General features: G+C 35.8%; 1 protein-coding gene, 1 long non-coding RNA gene and 1 pseudogene across 5 annotated transcripts; 1 reads left to right on the top strand and 2 right to left on the bottom strand.

Moving 5' to 3' along the window:
• Nucleotides 1–198: 198 nt before the first annotated feature.
• LOC137964001 (uncharacterized) lies at nt 199–5,274 on the top strand. Of its 4 annotated transcripts, none has more exons than XR_011115272.1 (5): nt 199–598; nt 711–754; nt 3,910–3,991; nt 4,093–4,209; nt 4,946–5,274. It is a non-coding gene; the product is annotated as an uncharacterized lncRNA (long non-coding RNA). The 4 variants fall into 4 exon arrangements; XR_011115270.1 differs by having other exon boundaries at nt 199–579; XR_011115273.1 differs by lacking the exon at nt 711–754 and having other exon boundaries at nt 199–579.
• A 4,177-nt stretch (nt 5,275–9,451) lies between these two features.
• LOC137962192 (receptor-like protein EIX1) lies at nt 9,452–12,079 on the bottom strand (annotated as a pseudogene).
• Nucleotides 12,080–15,544: 3,465 nt separating this feature from the next.
• On the bottom strand, nt 15,545–21,727 carry LOC137962284 (protein MICRORCHIDIA 7-like). Its single transcript, XM_068809063.1, has 17 exons — nt 21,254–21,727; nt 20,240–20,314; nt 19,831–19,944; nt 19,646–19,738; nt 19,426–19,510; nt 18,946–19,021; nt 18,502–18,630; nt 18,229–18,327; nt 17,967–18,068; nt 17,430–17,591; nt 17,236–17,331; nt 17,041–17,092; nt 16,843–16,954; nt 16,683–16,735; nt 16,198–16,559; nt 15,987–16,109; nt 15,545–15,886 (listed from the first exon to the last, which is right to left on the bottom strand). Exons 1-17 carry the CDS (start codon nt 21,672–21,674, stop codon nt 15,812–15,814), a joined length of 2,229 nt encoding a protein of 742 aa, XP_068665164.1. The 5' UTR covers nt 21,675–21,727; the 3' UTR covers nt 15,545–15,811.
• Between the last annotated feature and the right edge of the window lie 799 nt (nt 21,728–22,526).

Here is a 22,526-nt window from a genome sequence, read left to right on the forward strand (position 1 = left end):
TCTGGAATTTAAAGTGTCGAGTGAGAATGGCAAATAAACGCTACGCTAATCACGTGATTTACACAACAGCGCCCTCAATGCGTCATTTTTTTAAATTAAACTTTCTACAAGCCAACAACCATATCGTCTTATCCACTGTTTTTTTATGTTTTGAATCCGAATCCCTTTTTTTAAGGAAACGAACCCACTATTATTAGCAGTTCAATATATCATCCGCTATTTTCCCTCGATATGGATTTAAAGTAGGCACTGGAAAGGATCTCGTAGGGTGAATGTTATCTCCCCTATGTGACTTGCATTCTTGCGAGTTTCAACTTCGAATTGAAGATTCACCTCTGCGATAGTTTTTTTTCTTCACGAGCCTGGCAAAACATTGAAGGAGTCAACTAGATTCCAGGAGTTTCAACTTCGAATTGAAGAAGTGCCTCCACAAGAGTTTTTTCCTTCACGAGCTTGGTGACAGCTGAGAGTATCCAGTTTACCGCTTTCACAGCAATATCTTCTCGATATTCACTTCATAGATCCCTGCATTATCGATCCAGTGAATTCGTTCCAAACCGGTGGTAAACTGGATCGGAGGTGAGAAGTTCAAATCAGAGTAAATGCTCGAGGGAGAAACTCGGAAATCTCCCTTCCCTCACTTCCGTAAACCTTTCCTTTCACCATTCAAGTTCTTATTTTCTTCTTATCATTGTCATCTTCCCTTGCAGTTGCTTCCATCAAGTAGTCTTTCATTGCAAATTGCTTCCATTAGGTACCTCTCTCATTTTCAATTCGATTTTTCTTGATTTCTGGCTAAGACAATATTAGGGCGCCGGTGCAGCACTGGCATTTGCGCAGATGATGATTCAGAGCCATTGTTCAGTTAAAAAATATTTTTTTCAAAGAAGACCACAACTCGTTCGTTGCTTCCGAAGAATTATTCTATAGAGAGCGATTTCCATTGACAAGACCTTTTTTGCTCAATTAAAATTTCAGTCTGGATTTCAGCAGTAATTTCGTTGTGAAATAAAGGACTTGAATTAATGTCTATTCTGCTTGAGCCTGATAATATGGCATGCCATGTTCTTATGGCAAACATTTATGCCGGTGGTGGTAGACGGAAGTATGCAACGACTTGGAGAATAGCTATGAAGGGAAAGGGGGTGAGGAAAAAACCAGCTTGTAGCTGGATTGAAGTTAAAAATAAACTGTATACATTCATAACAGATGATAGATCCCACCCATTTTATGATAAAATACATGAGACCTTGAAGGTTTTGGGTGAGCTGATGGAGCGAGAAGGGTATGTTCCGTATACAGGTGATGTACTCTATGATGTGGAGGAACAGCAGAAGAGATACTTGTTGTCTAGTCATAGTGAGAGATTTGCTATAGCGTTTGGTATCATTAGTACCCAGAACAACTATTCGAGTCACTAAGAATCTAAGAGTGTGTATTGACTGCCATACAGTTACTAAGTTCATCTCAAAGATAGTGGCCAGATAGATAATTGTCATGGATATTAGTCGATTTCAATATTTTAAGGATGGTTTATGTTCTTGTGGAGACTATTGGTGAGTCATTACAATTAGCATTGATTTCCTTGTTGGCTTCATCCTTCGAAAAAGTTTGAATGCACAGATGCCATTCACTGCACATCATCATGGCCACTGTTGGGTATGTCTTTTGGTTGGAAGAAGTAAGTTTAATCCATTTGGCTATTTCATTTTTCTCTTTGTTTTCCCCTCTTTCCTGGTGCATGTCATTGGGAGAGATGGGAGAGAAGGGAGAGAAGGAGGTAGAGTTTGCTCCCTCTCTCTCTCTTTCTGTGTCTTTGTCTCTCTCTCTCTCTAAATTCTCATTTATTTGAACTTGTATTATGATTGTTGAAAGCTAGGAAAGGTGGGAAAAGAAATATTATGTTTTTTTTTTTTTAGGTTACGATCCCTCAAGTTCCTTATTTTTTAATTTCTAAAGGCAAAAAACGTTATGGATAAAAAGGACGAGGAGACAAAGGGGCATCGAGCACAAAAATTATATATCAAGAAGAAACAAACTCAGAAGAAATTCCATAAAAAAATGAGTCCTAGAGAGAGTGCCTTCTTGGTGTTGTGGTCAGCTGAAGAGTTGGCATCCTGAGGGATATGGGACCAATCAATCTGGACAGTGGCAACCAAACCCTCATTCTCCATGAATTGTTGGACAAATCTCCATTGTAAATTAGTCGTCCCCTTATGCCCAGGTGATCACAGTTTAAAAATCTCCTTCCACACTGGCTTACTAAGATTATTCTTAAAAATTCTCAAACCATGAAGAAGCGCAAGGACCTTAGCTGAGGTGGAATCTGAAATACCCTAGGGGTGACAATATGGGAGGGGAACATGACCAGAGTGGTTACAAATCACACTGCCATAGCCAGAGGGCCCAGGGTTACTGAAGGAGCTCCCTAGTTCTACTTTCTTATATTCTCTTGTCCTCTTGATATTCTCTTTATTTTTCATTTGAAGATTCACTGATTTCCCTGAACGATGATGCCTCATAATCTTTTTCATTCTCTTTAGTTTGTTTTTTTTTTTGTCCTTTTCTGTTATTTACTGCTCTTTTATGAGCTCCAACAATAGCCTGCTCTAGAATTCATTGTAATCTCAAATTTCCTCTTATGACTAGTTTACTGGCTAGAGTTTGCAGTTGTTGATGTTCTTGTGTGGTTTGTGATTTGTGTCTAGCTGCTAATGCTGAATTCTTTAAGCTATTCTAAAGTATTCATGTAAGCCATATTTCTGTGAAAAAAAATTAGATTCAATTTCACATTTTTCCATCAATAAAAACTAAATATCTTTTATTTGTGGGTGGCTCTTTAGGGTTTTCCTTTTGAAATTGGCTGGAAAGGAATAACCATCGTAGAATTAACAAGTTATTAAATAGAGACTGACACTAAACAGATTTTCTAGGTGGCATTTGCTAAGGTTCTTTTGAAATAAATCCCAGTTATCTGTCCATTTCTGTTATTTCTAGAGATACAAATCTCTAGCCGAGGGAGTTCATTCCAGTTCAAGTAGTGAGATTCCACTACTATGGTTTACCTCAAACTCAACTTTGGTCTTGGCTTTTACTTGTCTGCAAGGTGCTCTTGGATGATACAACAATAATGGCTGAATGAGTGTAGCTAACCACCCAATGACATTTTTTTCCAAAAAAAGCCTTCATAAGAAATTTTGAGCATGTATGATACAGCAGTACTGGCTGAGGGTTTCTTAAACCATGAAATCCTCCTGGATTCACAGGACATCTCTAGAGGTTGGAGTGGTTGGAAAAAAAAAATTCTTACATCTCTTCTAAAGTAAAAAGAGAATTATTTTCTTAGGAAATTTTACTAGTAGAACAGGGAACATAATCTTTTATATTACTAGTATGCTTCTTAAGCTTCTATATTGTGTAAGGGCACTCTACAAATGCCATATTAAATTAGTTGTCTGTTGGGATTTTTTAGCACATTAAAGATGTATATAGTCTTAAGAACTATAGGGAACTCAGTTCAAAATATAAAAGGAAAAAAAACTTCAAGGAAGTAATACAATGGGAAAACTGTTAAGAGCTTATTGTATAACTTAAAAAAGTATTTAGTAGTTGATGAATCTTTTTTCTGCTAAAGACTATTGTTTTTGCTCTATCACATAAACAGAACTTTACTAGCACCTTTGAAAAAAATTAGATTCCAAAATACTGAAATGTGATATTATTAAAATTTAAAAGATCTTAAATGTTTAGACGTATAAGCACCTTTCCTGGAAAAATTTAACGTTCCTGAAAATCTAATTTATTAGTTGTGTTTTGTGTTTTGTTCTAGTCAATCATGTTGAATGCGATCATTCTTGCAAGTTCTACACGCACCGACCTCAGTTTTACTTATACTCTGTTTACATGCAGGTGACAGATTTAGCGTAAATTCTCAGCTTGAGCATTTGCAAGTTAAATCTGTTAGAAGGACACTTATGGATGTGAATAGATGGTGAACTCTAAAGCATTTTTCTTTGGTTTTTCATTATTATATATCTATCGTAACCACTTTTCCATGGAACTATATTTTTTCTTATCTCTCAATTTTTTCAGTATGTAGCAAATGGGCAGTGAAGTTTCGACGTGGCAGCTATGCATCTTTATGTTGATCACTACCACATAATTGGCTTAATAATGAATCAATTGGAAGATCCTTACAATTTTATGAAGGTAATCTTCGTCTAATTTTTCTAGCTATTATTTGTTGATCACTATGGGTTGAAGAAAGCTGAAGTTTGTGGGTGAACGGGTTGAGGGTTTGATTGTAATTGAAATCAAACAATCTCTCGAAAAACTTCCTCATATTAAACTCTGTATAGAAAAATAAAGACTTTGAATTGAGATTGATATTATTTTCTTCAGAAAAAAAAAAGATTGATAAACTCTCAACAACTAGACTTTCCTTATAGAAAAAAACATGTTTTAACACGGACTTTCCTAGTTGAACAAATCCTTGGAGATGATCATTCCTTCTTAGAGTGCTTGATTGGATGAAACTCTTTTGTCCTTAATCAACTTGTGTTGCACACAGGAGAGATCTTCTCAACATGTCCAACGGATTCTTCATCTGTATCTTCACTAGTGGATCCTCGTGGCACCTGTGTGGATACTTTTAACTTTTCATGAGATTGTGTAGCTAGTGTTGCATGGGGTCACCTATCATGAAGAGCGTGCAAATAGTGACTTTGATTAATTTGATGGATATGAATGATAGTCAGCTCTGTACAATAATGCATCTAATCTTTACGTTTTTCAACTTTGAGATACTTTCTTATTTTACAAGGTCTCTTAGTATATTTTCTAGTTTCCATGTTTCCTTTCTTGAAGTCTTGGAGAGTCAACTTTCCTATGATGTGAGGCACGATCATCTTCATAGTTGTCATTTGTGCTGATTGGCATCATGCAGGTCGGCCTTGACGCGAAGGATAACTCATCTTGGCATAGTGACATTTGTGATGGCTGGCATGTAAAGCTGCATGGCCTGCTTGTGTGCTTTGTTTCCAATATCGGTGGGGGGTGGGTGGAGTGAAGAGACCGGAGAGAATGAGCAAAGAAGTATAACCTCCCATTACCCTCTTTCAAATAAAGACCAAATTTGCTTTTGTAAAATATTTGAAGAAATGAGCTAAAATGGTTTGACTTCTATCTATGTTTGGTTTATATGTTTTTGGCTTAGCTTTTACATTTTCTATAAGATATTATTTGATTTATGTAAGAGATTGGCTTTATAAACTATTGGAGACTCCTTTCCTAATGGGAAAGGACAAAGCGAATTTAGTTTAATGTACACATAACAATCTTTTAGTAAAAATAAGTATAATCATATTTCTGAGGATTTTGCATACTTGCAACTAGGGGTGGCATCGAGCCGAGCCGAGCCCGAACCTACCTATGTTCGAGTCGAGCTTGATTTAAATATTTTGATCCGAGCTTCGAGCCGAGCCTCGTCTCGAGCCTATAATTGTTATCGAGCTCGAGCCCAACGAGTTCGAGCCGAGCTTCGAGCCGAGCTCGAGCCTCAACATACATTTCAAACTTTTCAAAAAATATATATCGAATAAAATGTATATAAAATTATGCATACATTTTATATAAAATTGGGCATGACCTCTACAGAAAATTGGGCATAACTTATATATATAATATGTGTATAAGATTGGGCATAACCTCTACTTAAAATTGAGCATAATCAATATATATAATACTTGTATAAAATTCGGCATGACCTTTACTTAAAATTGGGCATAATCAATATACATAATACCTGCATAAACACTCCATAAAATTGTCTATACATTCCATAAACACTTCATGAAATTGTTTATACACTCCATAAAATAATCTAAACACTCCATACACTGCATAACATTATAAATAAACTCCATACAATAATCAAACACAACAAAATTAAATAAAATATCACTATCAATTTACAATCACCCAAATAAAAACTATAAATTCTTTAAATAAAATCATATTACTATTACATACTTACTAGAAAATTACAAGAAATATTTTAAATTTTTCTTAGGAAAATTAAATGGACCTCTTATTGCCTTTTCTAAGGAAATAAATAAAAATTAATAATTAATCTAATATATTATTATACTTATCGATAAAATTTTAATCACATAAAATGTCAAACACAAAATTACTATGAAAATTGCCTCATGCTCAAAGTATTATAACATAAACTGTCAAATACTTATTCAAAATTTTTCTATATGGTTTTCTAAGTCATCTTGGCAAGAAAATCTTACTTGAAAAATTATAGGATTTTTTAAAAAGAATTTATAATTAGAAAAATATTTTGAAAAAATACGAGGCACTAATGGTCCCTATATTTCTATTAAAAATGTTTTTTCAACATTTATTAAAAAAACTAGTATCTGGAAACGTATTTCTACTAAAATATCTTTTCAATTTATTTAAGAGCCATGAGGAAGGGACAAAGAGTTTTTTTTTCCTTGTTTATGATCTCGCACGTAGGGGTGGCTTTGAATAAATTATATATAAAATTATGCATACATTTAAAAAAAATATAATGATAGGGGAGGTTCAGGATTGAATTTCAATAATGGATTAAAATGCACCAATATTAATTTTTTTTACTCCAATTGTTGTCTAGCTTGTTTTGTAATTTTTGAATTTGGCCATAATTTATTATGGCCTCCTTAGTGCCCCTAGATAAAAATTTATATTCTAGGAAAAACTAAAAATATTTTTCCTATGATACATATTCCCAAAAAAACCTTTAAATAAAATCTTATTACTATTAGTGACTTATTAGAAAATTACAGGAAATATTTTAAAATTTTCTTAGGAAAGTTAAATGGACCTTTTATTGTCTCTTCTAGGGAAATAAATAAAAATTAATAATCAATCTAATATATTATTATACTTATCGATAAAGTTTTAATTAAATAAAATATCAAACACAAAATTGCAATGAAAATTATTTCATGCTAAAAGTATTACAACATCAACTGTTAAATACTTATTCAAAAATTTTCTATACAGTTTTCTACCCCATCTTGGTACAAAAAATCTTACTTTGAAAATTATATGATTTTTAATAAAAAATTTCAATTAGAAAAGTGTTTAAAAAAACATGAGACACTAATAGTTTATAGAAAATTATTTCTATAAAATTTATTTTTAAATTTTTCCAGAGAAAAAAGTTTTTTTTTTATTTTATGATCTCGCACGTGCGAAATAGCACGTGCGAGATCATCTTCTCGCGAGGAAGGGGGAGATTATTTCTCCCCTATTCTGGTTTTCCGCCGAGACGACCCCGAGGGAAGGGGCTTACGGCGACAGGGAGGATTTATCGTCGGAGATGACGGCCACGACGGAGTTGGCGGCGACGGAATCGGCGGTGACGGAAGCGGCGGCGACGGAAACAAAGGCGACGGCGAGGAGAGGAAGAAATCGAACGGACGGACACAGAGGCGGCCGCCGAGCAGCTGCGACGGCGGTATAGACGCCGGAGAACAGCTACGACGACGGTAGAGGCGGCGACAACAACCGATGGGAGGGGTCGGCGGTGACGAGGGGGGAGGAAAAAATTTCCCCCCCCTCGCTCTCGCTCCCGCTCCCGCTCCCCCGCTCGCTCGCGATCCCGTACCGATTCATGCCGATCCGACTCATTTCGAGCCGGCTTGCGAGCCAACGAACCGAACCTAGCTTCGGTCGAGCTCGGCTCGTTAAGGTAAACGAGCCGATTTCGGTGTTCGATCTCGGCTCGAGCTCGAAAAATGACGAATCGAACCGAGCCGATACCGAGCCGAACTGAGCCGGCTCGCGAACCGGCTCGGCTCGAAGCCACCCCTACTTGCAACTATTTTTCTTTCAACAAGAAAAGGTATTGGAATCTCATTTTGGTGACAAACACATTATTTAGAGGAAATTGACCAACAAAAGTAGAAAGCTCAGATGACAAAGTAATAGGTTTTGTTGTTGTTTATATTTCACTTTTATATTTGATACAAGTGCTAAAAGGAACCCATCAACTATTTATGCTGCTTTAATTGATTTTGGAAGTTAAAACTTTTGAAAGTGTCAATCAACTTTTGAAATTTAAAACTCTTCTCATGAAAAACTTTGTTAGTTTTGAGAAAGAAATTTTATGGTTTTTGCAGTTTTTCTTTAATCTTTCTTAATTGTTGTAAAATAGAAATAAGACTACTAAAAGTTTTTTGGCAACGAGAGCTCGGTAACATTTGAGTAGTAAATAATTTTTTAGAATCAAACCAATCTAGGTAAAAACCATTGATGATAACTTATACCAACATTATTTCTATGACATTATAGTATCAATTAATCACCTTCGGTTGGTACAACTTCCTTATACAAATAAGCAAGAGGTAGACAATTCATACTTTGCGCCAATAGTCCCTAAAATTGTCATGAAAAAGTAGAGTAAGCGCTTTGTATTTGTGAAACAAAAGGGTGATAAAATGTATAAGGCAAATAATGTTTACCAATCCATCTTTTTGGATATTTGTCTTGAGTCTAACAAACCATATAGGCATTGCTACAATAACCTTTTCCATGATGTCATCACAAAATCGATAATAACCAATCCTCCTTGACCTTTTGAATATGAAAACAGCACAAAACCCCCAAAAGCCTACGATAATACTAGCCCTATGCTAACAAAAAACCCGATCATTTCAGATTCATCATCTTTCCCTTTCTCAATCTCTGTATGGGGGGGTGCCTCATTTGTTGGACACGGTGATAGAGGTGGCCCACATAGGTTGTCATTTCCAATATATATTGATGAGTCGTTGATGTGTCTGTAACTGAAAACCAGATGGTATCCTCCCTAACAAATTATTGTATGACAAGTTTAGCTTGCTCAAGATATATAGTGTTGAGAAGCTTGAAGGCACCTCGTGTTATGGGATATCCTGGTTATGGGCCAGGGTTAAGTACCTATGTCTTCCGCTCCTAACAGGCCGGTCTTTTGGGTAGTATTGGCTAGGTGCTTAATATTTGGTATCAGAGCCAACCCTCGGTCGCGAGTTCGATTCTCGGCAACAGTGCAGAGGCTGAATTTAAAAACCGGTAGGCCGTAGGATAAAAACTCAGGTCGGGCCAGTGTCGTTGCGTCGCGCGCAAAGGCTGGATTAAAATACAGGTAGGCCGTAGGATAAAAACCCGGGTCGGGTCTGTGTCGTTGTGCCACCATGGTCGTCGGTTCGCGAAGGGGGGGTGTGATGTTATGGGATATCCTGGTTATGGGCATGGGTTAAGTACATATGTCTTCCGTTCCTAACAGGCCGGTCTTTTGGGTAGTATTAGCTAGGTGCTTAACACTTCGCCAAAAAATTTGTTTCTGGACAAATCCAAGGATTCCAATTGTTTCAAGGCTCCAATCTCATTGGGAATATTTCTTTTCAAAGAATTACTTGACAAGTTCAACCTCTAGTCCAAGGAGACGTGTCAATTCTTCAGGAATGTCTCCAAATAAACTATTTGATGAGAGATCTATGAGATTAAAAAATCCAAGTGTCCCATTATTTTCAAGTTCCACTCCATTAAGACTCATTACAATATTCTCCAAGAATTTCAGCTCTGAAGCATTCGTACTAGTGCAAAAAAATTGATCACTAGTATCATGCATCTTAGTCATTGCAGTAAAGTCCCCCAAAGATCGGGGAAAAGCCCTTGATAGATTGTTGTGTGAAAGATCCAAATATTGAAGAGAACTAATGTTCGATATTTGTGGAGGGATATTTTCGTAAATCATATTTGATCGTAATGATAGAATCCTCAAACTTGATAAGTTCTCCCCGATCCATGTCGATATGACTCCAGATAGATTGTTATGAGCAAGATCAAGAACGAGCAACGACTTCATCTTTTTCATGGTTGAAGGGAGTTCTCATGACAAAAAGTTATTCCACAAGTGCAATGAAGCAAGGAAAGGTATGTCACTCAGTGATCTCGGAATTTCACCAGAAAAGTTATTGTTCGAGAAATTTATGTACTATAGAGACATTGATTTATTTCACCAATAGTCAAGAATATTTCCATGTAGATAATTGCTTGATAGATCAAGACTTTCTAAGTGTTCTAATTTTCAAAGTAAGGATGGAATGCTACCATTCAAAAAGTTATTTGAAATATCCAAAATCTTTAGGAATGAATTTGGCATATTCTTTTCAAGAATTGGTCCAGAAAAAGAATTGTTTGAAAAATCCAAAATCTGTAGGGATGAATTTGGCAACTTGCCCTGAAGCTGGTTGTGAAAGAGATCCAAAGATTGCATGTTGACTGTAATATTCCAAAACCAATATGGAACAGCATCTGAAATACTTGAATTAGACATACTAGAAAAGAAATACTCCTATGTTGTTGAAGCCATGAGGGAAACTTTGGCCCCACTCGACAAGATGATATATCAATGTATGAGATGTTAGGAGGGAGCCATTGAGAATTAACTTTCTAAATCAAGTTGTTGTATGCCAATGTAATAAACTCCAAACTTTCAACTTTAGTGAAAAGAGATTCAATGATGACAAATGTGAAGGAATTATTGGCAATATCAAAATAGCGCAAGTTTGACAGTTTTCCAATACTTTGGGGAATATAGCCTCCGAGCTTGTTGCCAGCTAGGTTTAACTCCTGTAGTGATGACAAATTCCCAATCGAGGAAGGAATGAATCCCGAAAATAAGTTGTACGATAGATCAAGGAACTTTAAGGTCTTCAAATTACTAGTTTCTCCCAACCAAACTTGTAAATTTTCCTTCAATCTGTCCCAACTACTAATAAAATTTTCTAATAACCATAAAATCCTCAAATTGCATAAATTATTGAAAGTTCTTGGAATCCTACCGTCAATGGAATAGTAGCTCAAGTCAAGAAACTCAAGAGAAATAAAATTTCCCATAGTAGATGGCATTAAGCCACTAAACTCATTTTCACTTAGATCAACATGTGTGAGACTGTTGAAATTAGTCAACAAATTAGGCATATCTCCTGTTAAGTGATACAATTCTTTCAAACTATTGGCAAGACATCTTGTCAATCTCTCCCAACTATTAATAGAGTTTCCCGATAACCACAAAATCCTCAAACTGCATAAATTACTGAAACTTTTTGGAATCCTACCATCAATGGAATTGTAGCTCAAGTGAAGAAATTCAAGAGAAGTGAGATTTCCCATAGTAGATGGGATTGAGCCACTAAACTCATTTCCATTTAGATCAAGATATGTAAGGCTGTTGAAATTTGTCAACTAATGGGGTAATGCAGAATTAAAATGGTTCCAAGAAAAATCAAGGACATTTATAGATGTGAGGTTAGAAAATGGAAATAATGAATGGATATTTCCTAACATGCAACCTCTCAAATGTAACTCTTTCAAAGAGGAAACCTTGTTGATTTCCTGCTGCCAATTCAGTGCCCTTGTAAGGTCTACCTCTGAGAGATCAAGGTATTGTAGAAAAGATAGAAAGGAAAGCCAAGTAAGGTCATCGACACTATTGAAGTCAGCACTATTGATAGATAAGTAAGCAGAATGGCGATCAAGAGTGTGCAAATTAGAGAGGTTCCCAAGTTGATATGGAATCTTTCCAACAAAATGTATAAAAGAGAGATTAACATATCTGAGATGTTCGAAAGAACCAAAATATTTGGGGACTTGATTCATACTAAAATTGTTCCAGCTCAAATCCAAATACTTGATATGCTTCAAATGAATCAAAGATGAATAGATCTTACCACCCAAACTGGAGTTTAATAATGGGAACCCATCGTTGTCCAAGTTTACATTCCGAAGAAGTTGGCCAATACAACTAAAAAGACTAGTCGTTTAAGTGCGAAAATCCAACCTAATCAAAAGAGGTGGACCGGAACCACCTCTCCGATCGAAGCAACGCCGACAAGTAATATGTAACCAACTCGACGTCAGTGGGGTTGAATCTAAACCCCACTGGCACAGAAAATGACATCGGCGGCACCTGCAGATTAGATTTTGCTTCTGGTACTGCTACTGCTACTGCTTTCCGTTTCGTTCCTCTCTCCATCTTGCAAAGTACTTTTATCTCAATGAATCTCCACTTTTATAGTTTATTTTCTTAAAGTGTTTTTGGATAAACTAAAGCATTTTCTTACCCTGGTTTATGGTGTGGATGATATACGGTAAGGATGAAGCTTAGAAAGCGTATCATTGGCCTCTCCCTCTACATCCCGTCTTAGCTGTCTTAACCATGAGCTGGAATCTTACCCTGGTTTACGGTAAGGATGATATATGATAAGGATGATATACGGTAAGGAAGAAGCTTAGAAAGCGTATCATTGGCCTCTCCCTCTAACATCACGCCTTAGTTGTCTAAGACATAGGACTGTTTTGATATTTGAAAGAATTTGGTGGTCTGTTTGTGGAGGGTGGACACTATGAGTTCGATCTTTCCATTACTATCTAACTTCCACACAAAAAACTTTGGTTAATGTTGAGACATAAATATAACAAAATTTTGTGCCATTTTGACCCACTAAGAAGCCATAAAGTTCACTAAATCAATCTAAAAATCAACCTAATCAAGAGAGGTGGACCGGAACCACCTCTGACACCCACCCAGCCGCCCCTTACCGCTCCCCGCAGGATTCGAAGCCGGGACATACCGGACTTGGCTCTGATACCATATCAAGAGGTTGGCCAATACAACCTAAAAGACTAGTCGTTTAAGTACGGATAGCCAACCTAATCAAGAGAGGTGAACCGGAACCACCTCTGACACCCACCCTACCCCTTGCAGGATTCGAAGGCGGGACGTGTCAGACCTGGCTCTGATACCATGTCAAGACGTTGGCCAATACAACTTAAAAGACTAGTCGTTTAAGTGCGAAAAACCAACCTAATCAAGAGAGGTGGACCAGAACCACCTCTGACAGTTTGAACTTGAGGAGAGCTTCTCTCTCTTGTTCATGAAAGCCACTCACGTTAGTATTGAGAAAAAAAAGGAAAACAACAACTAAAAAAAGAAGAGCGGGAATTGAACTACCTATGATGCTCATTGTAATATATGGAGAAGAAAAAATTCCTTTGGTTATTTATAGACTTATCTAAGATGATTTATTGCCCGTCAAATGGATTAGAAATTTCTATTGCCCGTCCAATGGGTTAGAAATTTCTATGGCCCGTCCAATGGGTTAGAATTTGCATAGCCTTCTCCATCTTTGGCCCCAAAAGAATCATTTTACACGTCAATGCAATAAAAACAAGGGCTTTTAAACAATATACCAGTTTGAAAAAACTTATTTATGAAAACAACGACGACTTCAATTTATTTGCAAAACTACCGAACTTTGTCCGGTCCACTATACATGTGGACAATCAAAGGCGACACGTAAGCTTTGACTGCTTACGCGTCACTACGTCATCAGTGCGATATTGTAGATTAACACATCGTCTGCCACGTTAGTATAGTTGACACGTATTCTACCACATCATTACATGATAAAATTTTGAAAAATTTTAAAAAATCAAATACACTTTTTATTACCTTATATCTAAAATAATAAATTATTAAAAAAATTAATAAACAATTAAAAAATTAACTCTTACTTATTTAACACCATTTAATATCAATTAAAATATTTATTAATTTAAAAAAATTGTCGTTCCACTTTTTATTTCTTCATATTTTTAAAAATAAAATAAAATAAGTAAATTAATTAGATTTAAATTATTTATAAATTAAAAAAATACAAAAAAGTTATTTTAGAGTTTAAAAATACAATTTATTTGTATACTTTTATCACCTTATTTACAAAATAATAATATTTACAAATTTTAAATATTTATAAATAGAAAAAATCTAACTCTTACCCATTTATTATGGATTTAAAATATTTATAAATTTAAAAAATCTTACTCTTAACTCTTACCCATATATTATCGATTTAAAATATTTAAAAATTAAAAAAATATTTAAAAAAAATTCTTTTAAAGTTTAAAAACACAATTTATTTGTATACTTTTTATCACCTTATTTACAAAATAATAATATTTAGAAATTTAAAATATTTATAAATAGAAATAATCTAACTCTTACCCATTTACTATGGATTTAAAATATTTATAAATAGAAAAAAATTACTTTTAAGTCTTACCCATATATTATCCATTTAAAATATTTATAAATAAAAAAAAATTTACTCTTAAGTCTTACCCATATATTATCCATTTAAAATATTTATAAATTAAAAATATATACAAAAAAGTTGTTTTAGTGTTTAAAAATATAATTTATTTGTATACTTTTTATCACCTTATTTACAAAATAATAAATTATTAAAAAATATATTATTTAATTAAAAATCTTACAAAACTTTACAATAATTTTAATTTGGCAGAATTTTCATTAACATAAAATCAGAAATTAAACAGTAAATCACAAAAAAAAATCAATACAATAATTAAACACCTAAATTCAAATCAATATTATAATTAAATACAATAATTAGATTCAATTAACAAAAACCCTAAAAAATCACCCTCCTAAATCGGCTTCTGAAATTCAAATTCGGGTTTGGAGGTGACTAGGGTTTCGGTTTTGAGAGAAGGGGCGGCGTGAGAGTGAAATGATAGGGTATTAAGAGGGGGTGGGGGGCGCGAGAGGATGAACAGAGGGGAACGGAGAAGAAGAACGAGAGATGAGGCCAAGACGAAGAGAGAACGGTTGAGAGGGGGACGTCGAGGGCGGCGGCAGCAGGGGAGCGGTCGAGGCCGAGCGGTGGCAGCAGGAGCGAGGGCGAGAGAAAAGGAGAGGAGAAAGATCGAGGAAGAAACATTAGAACGAAAAAAATATAACGGTGGGCTTACGTGGAGTGAGCTGACGTGGCGAGAGATGACGGGGCAAAGAAGGAAATTGATAATGACGTGTCAGATGAAGTGTAAAAATAATGATGTGGCAACCCATGTGTTCAACTACCATACTACACTGATGAGGTGTCGACACGTAAACGGTCAAAGCTTACGTTTTGCCTATGACTATCCACATGTACAGTGGACCGGTCAAAGTTCGATAGTTTTCCAAATAAGTTGAGATCGTCATTGTTTTCATAAATAAGTTTTTTCAAACTTGTGTTTTGGTAAAATTCCCTAAAAACAATAAGTTGAGAAATATATTTCAAAAGAGAAATTAACTTTTATTGTTGGATTGAACAAAATCCTTTATATGAATGACAAAAAAGCTATTTTTTGCTCAATTAAAATTTCAGATTCCACCACTTATCTGCAAATTGTTAAAGAAGTCTCTGGTCATCGTGATGAATTAGATTAAGTTAATTTTACTATTAGATCCTCTTAAAATTACTCAAAGAACATTATTTTAAAATAATAATAATTACATTTTATAAAAATAAAGTAATATCTGAACAAAATTTCAAATTCATAATATTAACAAATTTTAATAAATATATGAATAAAAAATTCTATTGATAATATTGATTTTAATTGACAAATAAAAAAGTCTATCCATAATATTTTAATAATTTTATGCTTGTAACGACTGTACATTTAAAAAATAAATTGTAGCCAAAACTGAAAGGGAGCAGCACCCTCGATATACAAAATCAATAAAAAATAAACTAACAGCCGCTGAGTTCATTCTTCACGATTGAGCCGCTTTCATGGCTTTCCGCGGCAGAAGGGAGACTTCGACACTTTCAGACAAATGGCTGTCCTTAAGCTGGTCTAGTTGATACTCCAGTGTCAGATCCCAACTGTATGAATTTGCTTTTCATGACAGCATCTAACGTTCTCGTTTGATGCTATTGGAGTTTAGCCTCACTTTCTCCAACAAATCTTGTATAGCTGCAGATGCATCCTGTCAAGAAAACAACTTCTTCGGTTAAGAATTTCTCTTTTTCTTCATTTTTCCCGTTGTTATGAAAACACATATATATGCATGGTCATAATTCTCCCACCTTCAATTTCTTTCGCAAACTCTCCTCCTCCTTGTCCCGCCGAATCCTCTCTTCAGAGAATATATCAATCAAAGCTTCCTGTTCTTTGCTTGCCTCCTCAAGCTTCTGCTCCAATTCATTGATCTGTTTATTTATAAATAACAGGAAGTTTAGATAGAACCCCTAGTTGTGGAGAATGTAGTGATATAGATTTGAAAAGTGTTGCACTTACTCGAGCCTCCAGTCTTTTGTTCTTGTTTTTTAATTCAAGATTGTCCGCAACCAACTGCACCAGAGACCTATTGGACCCATTAAGGTGCTGTTCTTTTCCACTCTGGGAAGGAGTTCTAGGTGTACGTGAAGTCTCTTTCTGAGAAGATTTCTGAGCAGGGGTCGCCTTCTCTATTTCAGGAAGGTGATCTTCATCACTCTCATCCCCGGATGATAATGGTGAAGAAAGTGTTTTTTTTCCCGATCTAGATGTCATCCCATTTTCAACACCATTGGATAAATGGCCATTAACATGTTTCAAATTGCTTACTTTGGAAGACTGACCCTTGTCAGTGTCGGGACGAGGAGCTTCAGGGGGAGACTCTGTTGTCATATACAAAGAAAAAAAAAAAAAAAGGGCGTCAAACAAATAAGGGTCAAATGCAACAGTAGAATTTCAACAGCTATATGCTAAATTACTGACACACTCAAATTGATGAACATTACCTTGCTTCCTGTGTCGCCGAGAAGCATAGCCAATTTTCTCACAGTTGTTAGTCCTGAATGTAATGAAACCAAATATCATTAGGAGCTGTAACTTTTATTGAATGCCTTCAACACCACTCCTAATATGCTCTAGGGTTCAGAAAGAAAAGAGAGAACGAACCAGTAAGTCTTCTGCATCTGAACCAACCGCATCTCTAGTCTCTGAAGCACTGTCGTACGCTCAAAACCTTGTTTGTCATGAGCCGGTTCGACAAAGTTAGCCTCCAAGACACCTATAGAAAAAATAAAAGTGCAGTAATTAACAACAGCTCAGTCCATTAGTTAATCATAAAGAACATAAACGTGATCGATGAATCACCAAGAACTCCACGTCCATCACTTCCTGCAGCATTCCAGACTCTCCAGAATGGCTGAAAAGAAAAATAAGAAAAACTTATTTTTTACCTAGCTAAGAATGGTAAACCAAATGGAGGGAAATACAGATAAAAAACAGCACAAGTATAGAACAGTGGGTAAATATGCTTCAAACTAATCCAAGATTCAAAGAAAAAACCTTAATGAGCCGATTTTTATGATAAACGTTGAATCCTTGAACGTCAACATGCTCTCTGGCATCTTTCACAAATCCAACCGTCACAACAGCAACCATCTGAAGGATTAAAAATAACATAGAAGTTAAAGAGATATTTTATAAGCATAGAAACAAGAACAATAACATGATGAGCATAATGGTCTAGGATGCATTACATTTGAATCCTTTACAACCCCATCGGCACCTGGTTGAGGCCTATAAGTGATCTCCTGAATAAACATCATGTCATTTACAATGTTGTGATGATCAACATCTTTGCCCCGGAGAGTGATTCTGAAGCCAAGTGGCAATCTAAGATAGAGAATGGACACATAACTCTGCACAAATCAAAGTAAAATATTACCCAAATAAGTAGAACCAAAATCCAAATTTTGGTCAAAAACCATTTTTACTTCTTTCTTTGAAAAGGTCCTAGAAATTTGCATGCCTATACAGTCTTGCTGCTAATATATACTATTTTATGGTGCCAAAGAGATATTAGAAATTGAATGTATTCTTTCAATTCCCCAAGATTTCAATGATCAGATTGCTTCACCGTCGGAATTTCACAGATTAAGGATTTCTAACACAGCTAATACATAATAGACAGTCATGAACTGAAATAGAGGCACAACTGAAATAGAGGCACAAAAAAAGAAGTAAAGAAAAGGTTAGGGATGAAAAAGAAACATAAAATCATAACCGAGTTATACCCTCAATGAGTGTCGATAGGTAAGGAAATGCCTGGAGTTGGGAAATTGTTTTGCCATCTGAATCTTCTTTTCATCACGGTTAACCCCTCTAATTTGAATATCCTGGAAAATAAATACTTCATATGATTCAGTTCTCCAACAACCAAAAATGGATTACTTCTGAGATGCTGGAAGACTGAAGAGAAAAAAGAAACAAGAAAACAAGGAAAAGATGGTTGCTGCTACATTCCCTTTTAAAAAGGGTTTGTCGCTACACACTCACATGTGGATCAGCACTAAAATCAAGTTCCAACTCTCCGTGGTCATCCTCCCAAAGATTGTAAATAATAATACGAGTGCCTTGATCTTCAATTGAATTAAACTGCATAAACAGGAAATAGTCTTAACACAGAAAATAGTAGACACAGACATCACTCACAGCATACAGGCTACTGCTTTATCAAAATATAATAGTGTCAGTCAGCCCAATATAATGAAGCTGATACAAGATTTCATAAATTGAATAAAAAAGATGATAAATAAGAATATATTTTACTTGTTGAAGAAGATCATCTTCACTATAGAAAGGAGACCACTGCACTATGGTTTCAAGGTTTTTATTCCAATCAGCTCCAGAAGATCTAACCATGCTCTCCCAACCTTTTCCTTCTTTCTCATAATCAAGCTAAACATTACAAACACCATGAACGAAAAATCAGTATTTGAAGTAGAAAATAACAAATAATAGCTTGAAAAACCACCAATGAGGAAACACAATGAAGGCAGTGAACCCTCCAAAAATGGCAACAAATACTTGAAAATTAAATTTGCATTTCACTAGATAAGATCCCAAAAGTTGGTTAAGTAACTGCAAGAAAATATTCTATCGCACATGAACTTCAAATTTATTTTTTTGAAACGCGGATATGATGATTTCACATGAACTTCGAATTTAGAAGCACAAGTCATTAAATAATTGCCCTCTTTAAAATATGCATACCATTGGAACTACAATGTCTTCCTTTCCAGTGCTCCTCAAGAATGTGTATGAAAGCAACCCAATGGTCTGGGTAGGACTACAAATCCAGATACCATAAAAGAACAATTAGTTGATAGTAACAAAAAACGTGATGATGGATGGACCCGGTAAAAGGAAATAGAATGTTGAAAGCATATATACCAAAAGTTGTTTTACTAAAACTTTGTAATAATCCAAATAATAGTCAATAAACAACCGGAACAAAGGATAGTAATAATAATGAATGTTTCATTTTCAGTAGTCATCAGAGACATTATATGGTCCTCCCTCTATGCTCAAATTGAATCTCAAAAAAGTACCAAAGCTCTATTCTTCATAGGACAATTTAATTAGTTCAGACATGGAGAGTATCATTCGCGTACATAACATGCTGCTATTCATTTCAAACTAATTTTAACATGACAGACATAGAGCAAGTTGTGCAAGGAAACAAATCCTTACCTATTTCCATCTTTTCCTCTACAACGAGAAAACACAATCACATCAGCACCAAGCCTCATGGTACTTGTCTTAAAGCCATTTCCATCTGAGTAACACATGCATGATACATTAAAATCACACAAAAGAATGTCAAAGGTGATGTGTATTGCAGCTTGGAAATATGCAAGAGCACAAAAACATTTAGATGACAAATTTTCTTCAAAAGGATGTAAAGGCTCACATTGTCCAATGGTGTTCGCTGATTTACTTTTAGCAGAATACCCCAAAGACATGCATTTTCGCATTCTATCTGGATCCATCCCACCTCCATTATCTGAAAAATGAAACTAAGTGAACATTTCACAAGGAATATGAACAAAATGTGCACAATAGTAGAAGCACCTACAATTGAGAGAAGAATCAAACCTTCAACAAGTAGCATTTTGCTCTTATCTTTCTTGTTCTGAAACATATCTATGTTCACAAAAGTAGCTCCATTGCAGGCCTCATCAAGAGAGTTGTCCAAAAGTTCTGCAAAGGCTGTAGAAGAAGAGTGCAAACATACTTATTTAACAACTTTAATCAACCAGATTAGCAATATTAACTATAATATAGTCAACTTTCTTCTCAGAATAAAAAAAATTATTTATCGATGCCCCTAAAGCATTTATGCCAACGCTCTCTTCTTGACCCTAAAAACAAAAAGAAGGCCAATTTTTTCATGAAAATCCTTCTAACGACTAAGTTTACTTTCTTTAAGTATGAACTAGTCTGACAAATCAAAAATTCGTACACCTCCTAAATATTCCTAATCACAAAGAGAAAACGACTGTACCTCCCAGAGCCCATTTGTGACTAGTAGCATTTGAGTGTAGAAACTTAGGATGAACTCGAACATGATCCATGCCAGCTGTAAAATGTAGAAAAAGCAAGTCTATGTCAGCCTCTTTAACAAACATAAGAGCATTGCTACACTTACCAATATATGAATATCAACATGGGCTTGGACCATTGAAAAGGACGCATCCTATCAAATTCAGCAAGTTACATATTCGAGATAGATAATATATAAGTTGCTACTGCTCTCCAATTCAACTTTTTTTCTCTTTTCTTTTTCAGTAAGATGATTTAAAGAACAAGAAAGATCGGATATTAAGAAAATGCTTAAATGTCACGAATTCAGCACAAGTTTTCATGTGGCTCTTTGGGTATTTGAGATAATTTCTTGCGGGCCTGACTAAAAAATACTTAATTAAAGAATGAAAACAAGAGGCATCTGTGTAGTCTTTCATGTTAGTACTAACAAAGGGTCCTTCCTCATTCCAGCTCTATCTCATTTCCTCACTTTTACATATAAGGAGACATCTTAACAATTTACATGGTAAAACACCCAAATTTAACAGCAAGAAACAAACCCAGCGGCAAAAGATGAACATCGCAATCACATGACGAGTAACAAAGGCCACAGAAGAAAATAAATTTAAATTCAAAAAACCAGATTATCTATAAATTTCCGTGACATCAAAATGCCGCCTAAACAAAATCCCGAGGACGGTGAACTGTCAATCCGCGAGATGAACAGCATTATAAGTTTGAGGCTAGAACCTTACTGATTATTCCATAGAAAATAAATATTCAAGAACAAAATGTTAATTGGAGCGAGAAAAGTTAATAACAAAAAAAAAACAAAAACAGTCGGAAAATTTATCCGGCCAACGGCAACCACCCTTGACTTCATGAAAAATGTCAAAAACAAGTTCCCTGATTTTAAGAAAAAACAAAACCACCGAGACCTTTCACCAACAACTACCAGCAAAAACAAACCAAAACACAAATAAACCCAACTCACCCCAAACCGAACCCGACCCGCCATTGCCCACAATATCCCCCTCATAGTCGCCGGCCTTCCAAAACTGCTTACAACCCGAGACAGAAGAAGGCCCGGATACCTCCACCAGAGGCGCCTCCGCAATCGGTTCCGGCTGCGGCTCCGGCAATAACAACCGCTCTTCCGGCGGTAAAGGATCCAAGAATCCGAGCGGCAGAACCACTGCGGCATCCACCAACCTCCGCTTCTTATTCGAACTCTCTCCTTCATACCCTGTACTTCTTTTCCTCGACCCCGCACCATTCTCCTCCCCATCCTCGATCTCGCTATCGCTCTCGTCGCTGCTGTCGAGATCAATGACCGCGATTGGCCGCTGGCCGAACGCTTTCCTCTCCGGCGCTCCTAGGGTTTGTGTCTCATGCTTCACCACGACTCCCTCCATGGCCAAAGGATGGCGCAAGCGAGCAAACCGCAGGAGCGACGAATCCCAAATTTCGAAATTTCGAACCTCGATAAAACTTCGCCTCGAAAAAGTACCAGAAACGACCGGCTTTCGAGCTCTCCGTACAGAAGAAAAACCTTCTGTCTCAAGGAACCGAGGGGGCGGGGTACAAATAGACGCGTCGCGAGTTACCAACGATCGCGCCCCCAAATTGGGCCTGTTCATTAATATGGCCCCACATGGACAGCGAATAAGAGACATGGATTAATGTGAGAGATACATGATTACAAGTAATTATTAATGACGATGGGTTGTCAAAATAAGAATACTTTTGACCAGATTCGGCTTTCCAAATTGGGATTTTGAGAGTGACTAATTGTGGTAACGTGCCATAGTAAGCATCCTGAAATTAAGCCTGAGTATGGGCCTGTAGAAACATAAAATGAGACCCATATTTTTGCTATAACAAAGTGGGCCTATAATAATAATAAAATAACTAAGTTAATAAGCCCACGTGACCCAGCTTTGTTCAATTTTGACTTATTTTCTTTATGAATCTATAGATATTGGACTCAATTAAAGAGCTTAATTTTTAGAAATCATCTATTCCAACCAAAAATCCCACTTTTATTTGTTAAATGTTTGAGGAATATTTATTTTAAGTAAGAAATTGAGTTATTATATTGTCAATGTACAAATTATAACAATATACTTGATCCTCTTATTCAATCTTTGTCGATGAAATTTACCAATCTCGTGGTCGAATTATAGCTAGCCCTTTGAGTTTGCAGCTAACGTCCATGTAACCTTTGTCGGTTTGTGATTGTTTGTTTCAAAGTCTATGACCGAATT

This window comes from Aristolochia californica, unplaced genomic scaffold, assembly GCF_029961685.1.
Source record: "Aristolochia californica isolate CCGP_79_NKW_82.1479 unplaced genomic scaffold, dmAriCali1.0.hap1 SCAF_4, whole genome shotgun sequence".
In the NCBI taxonomy this organism is placed as follows: Eukaryota; Viridiplantae; Streptophyta; class Magnoliopsida; order Piperales; family Aristolochiaceae; genus Aristolochia; species Aristolochia californica.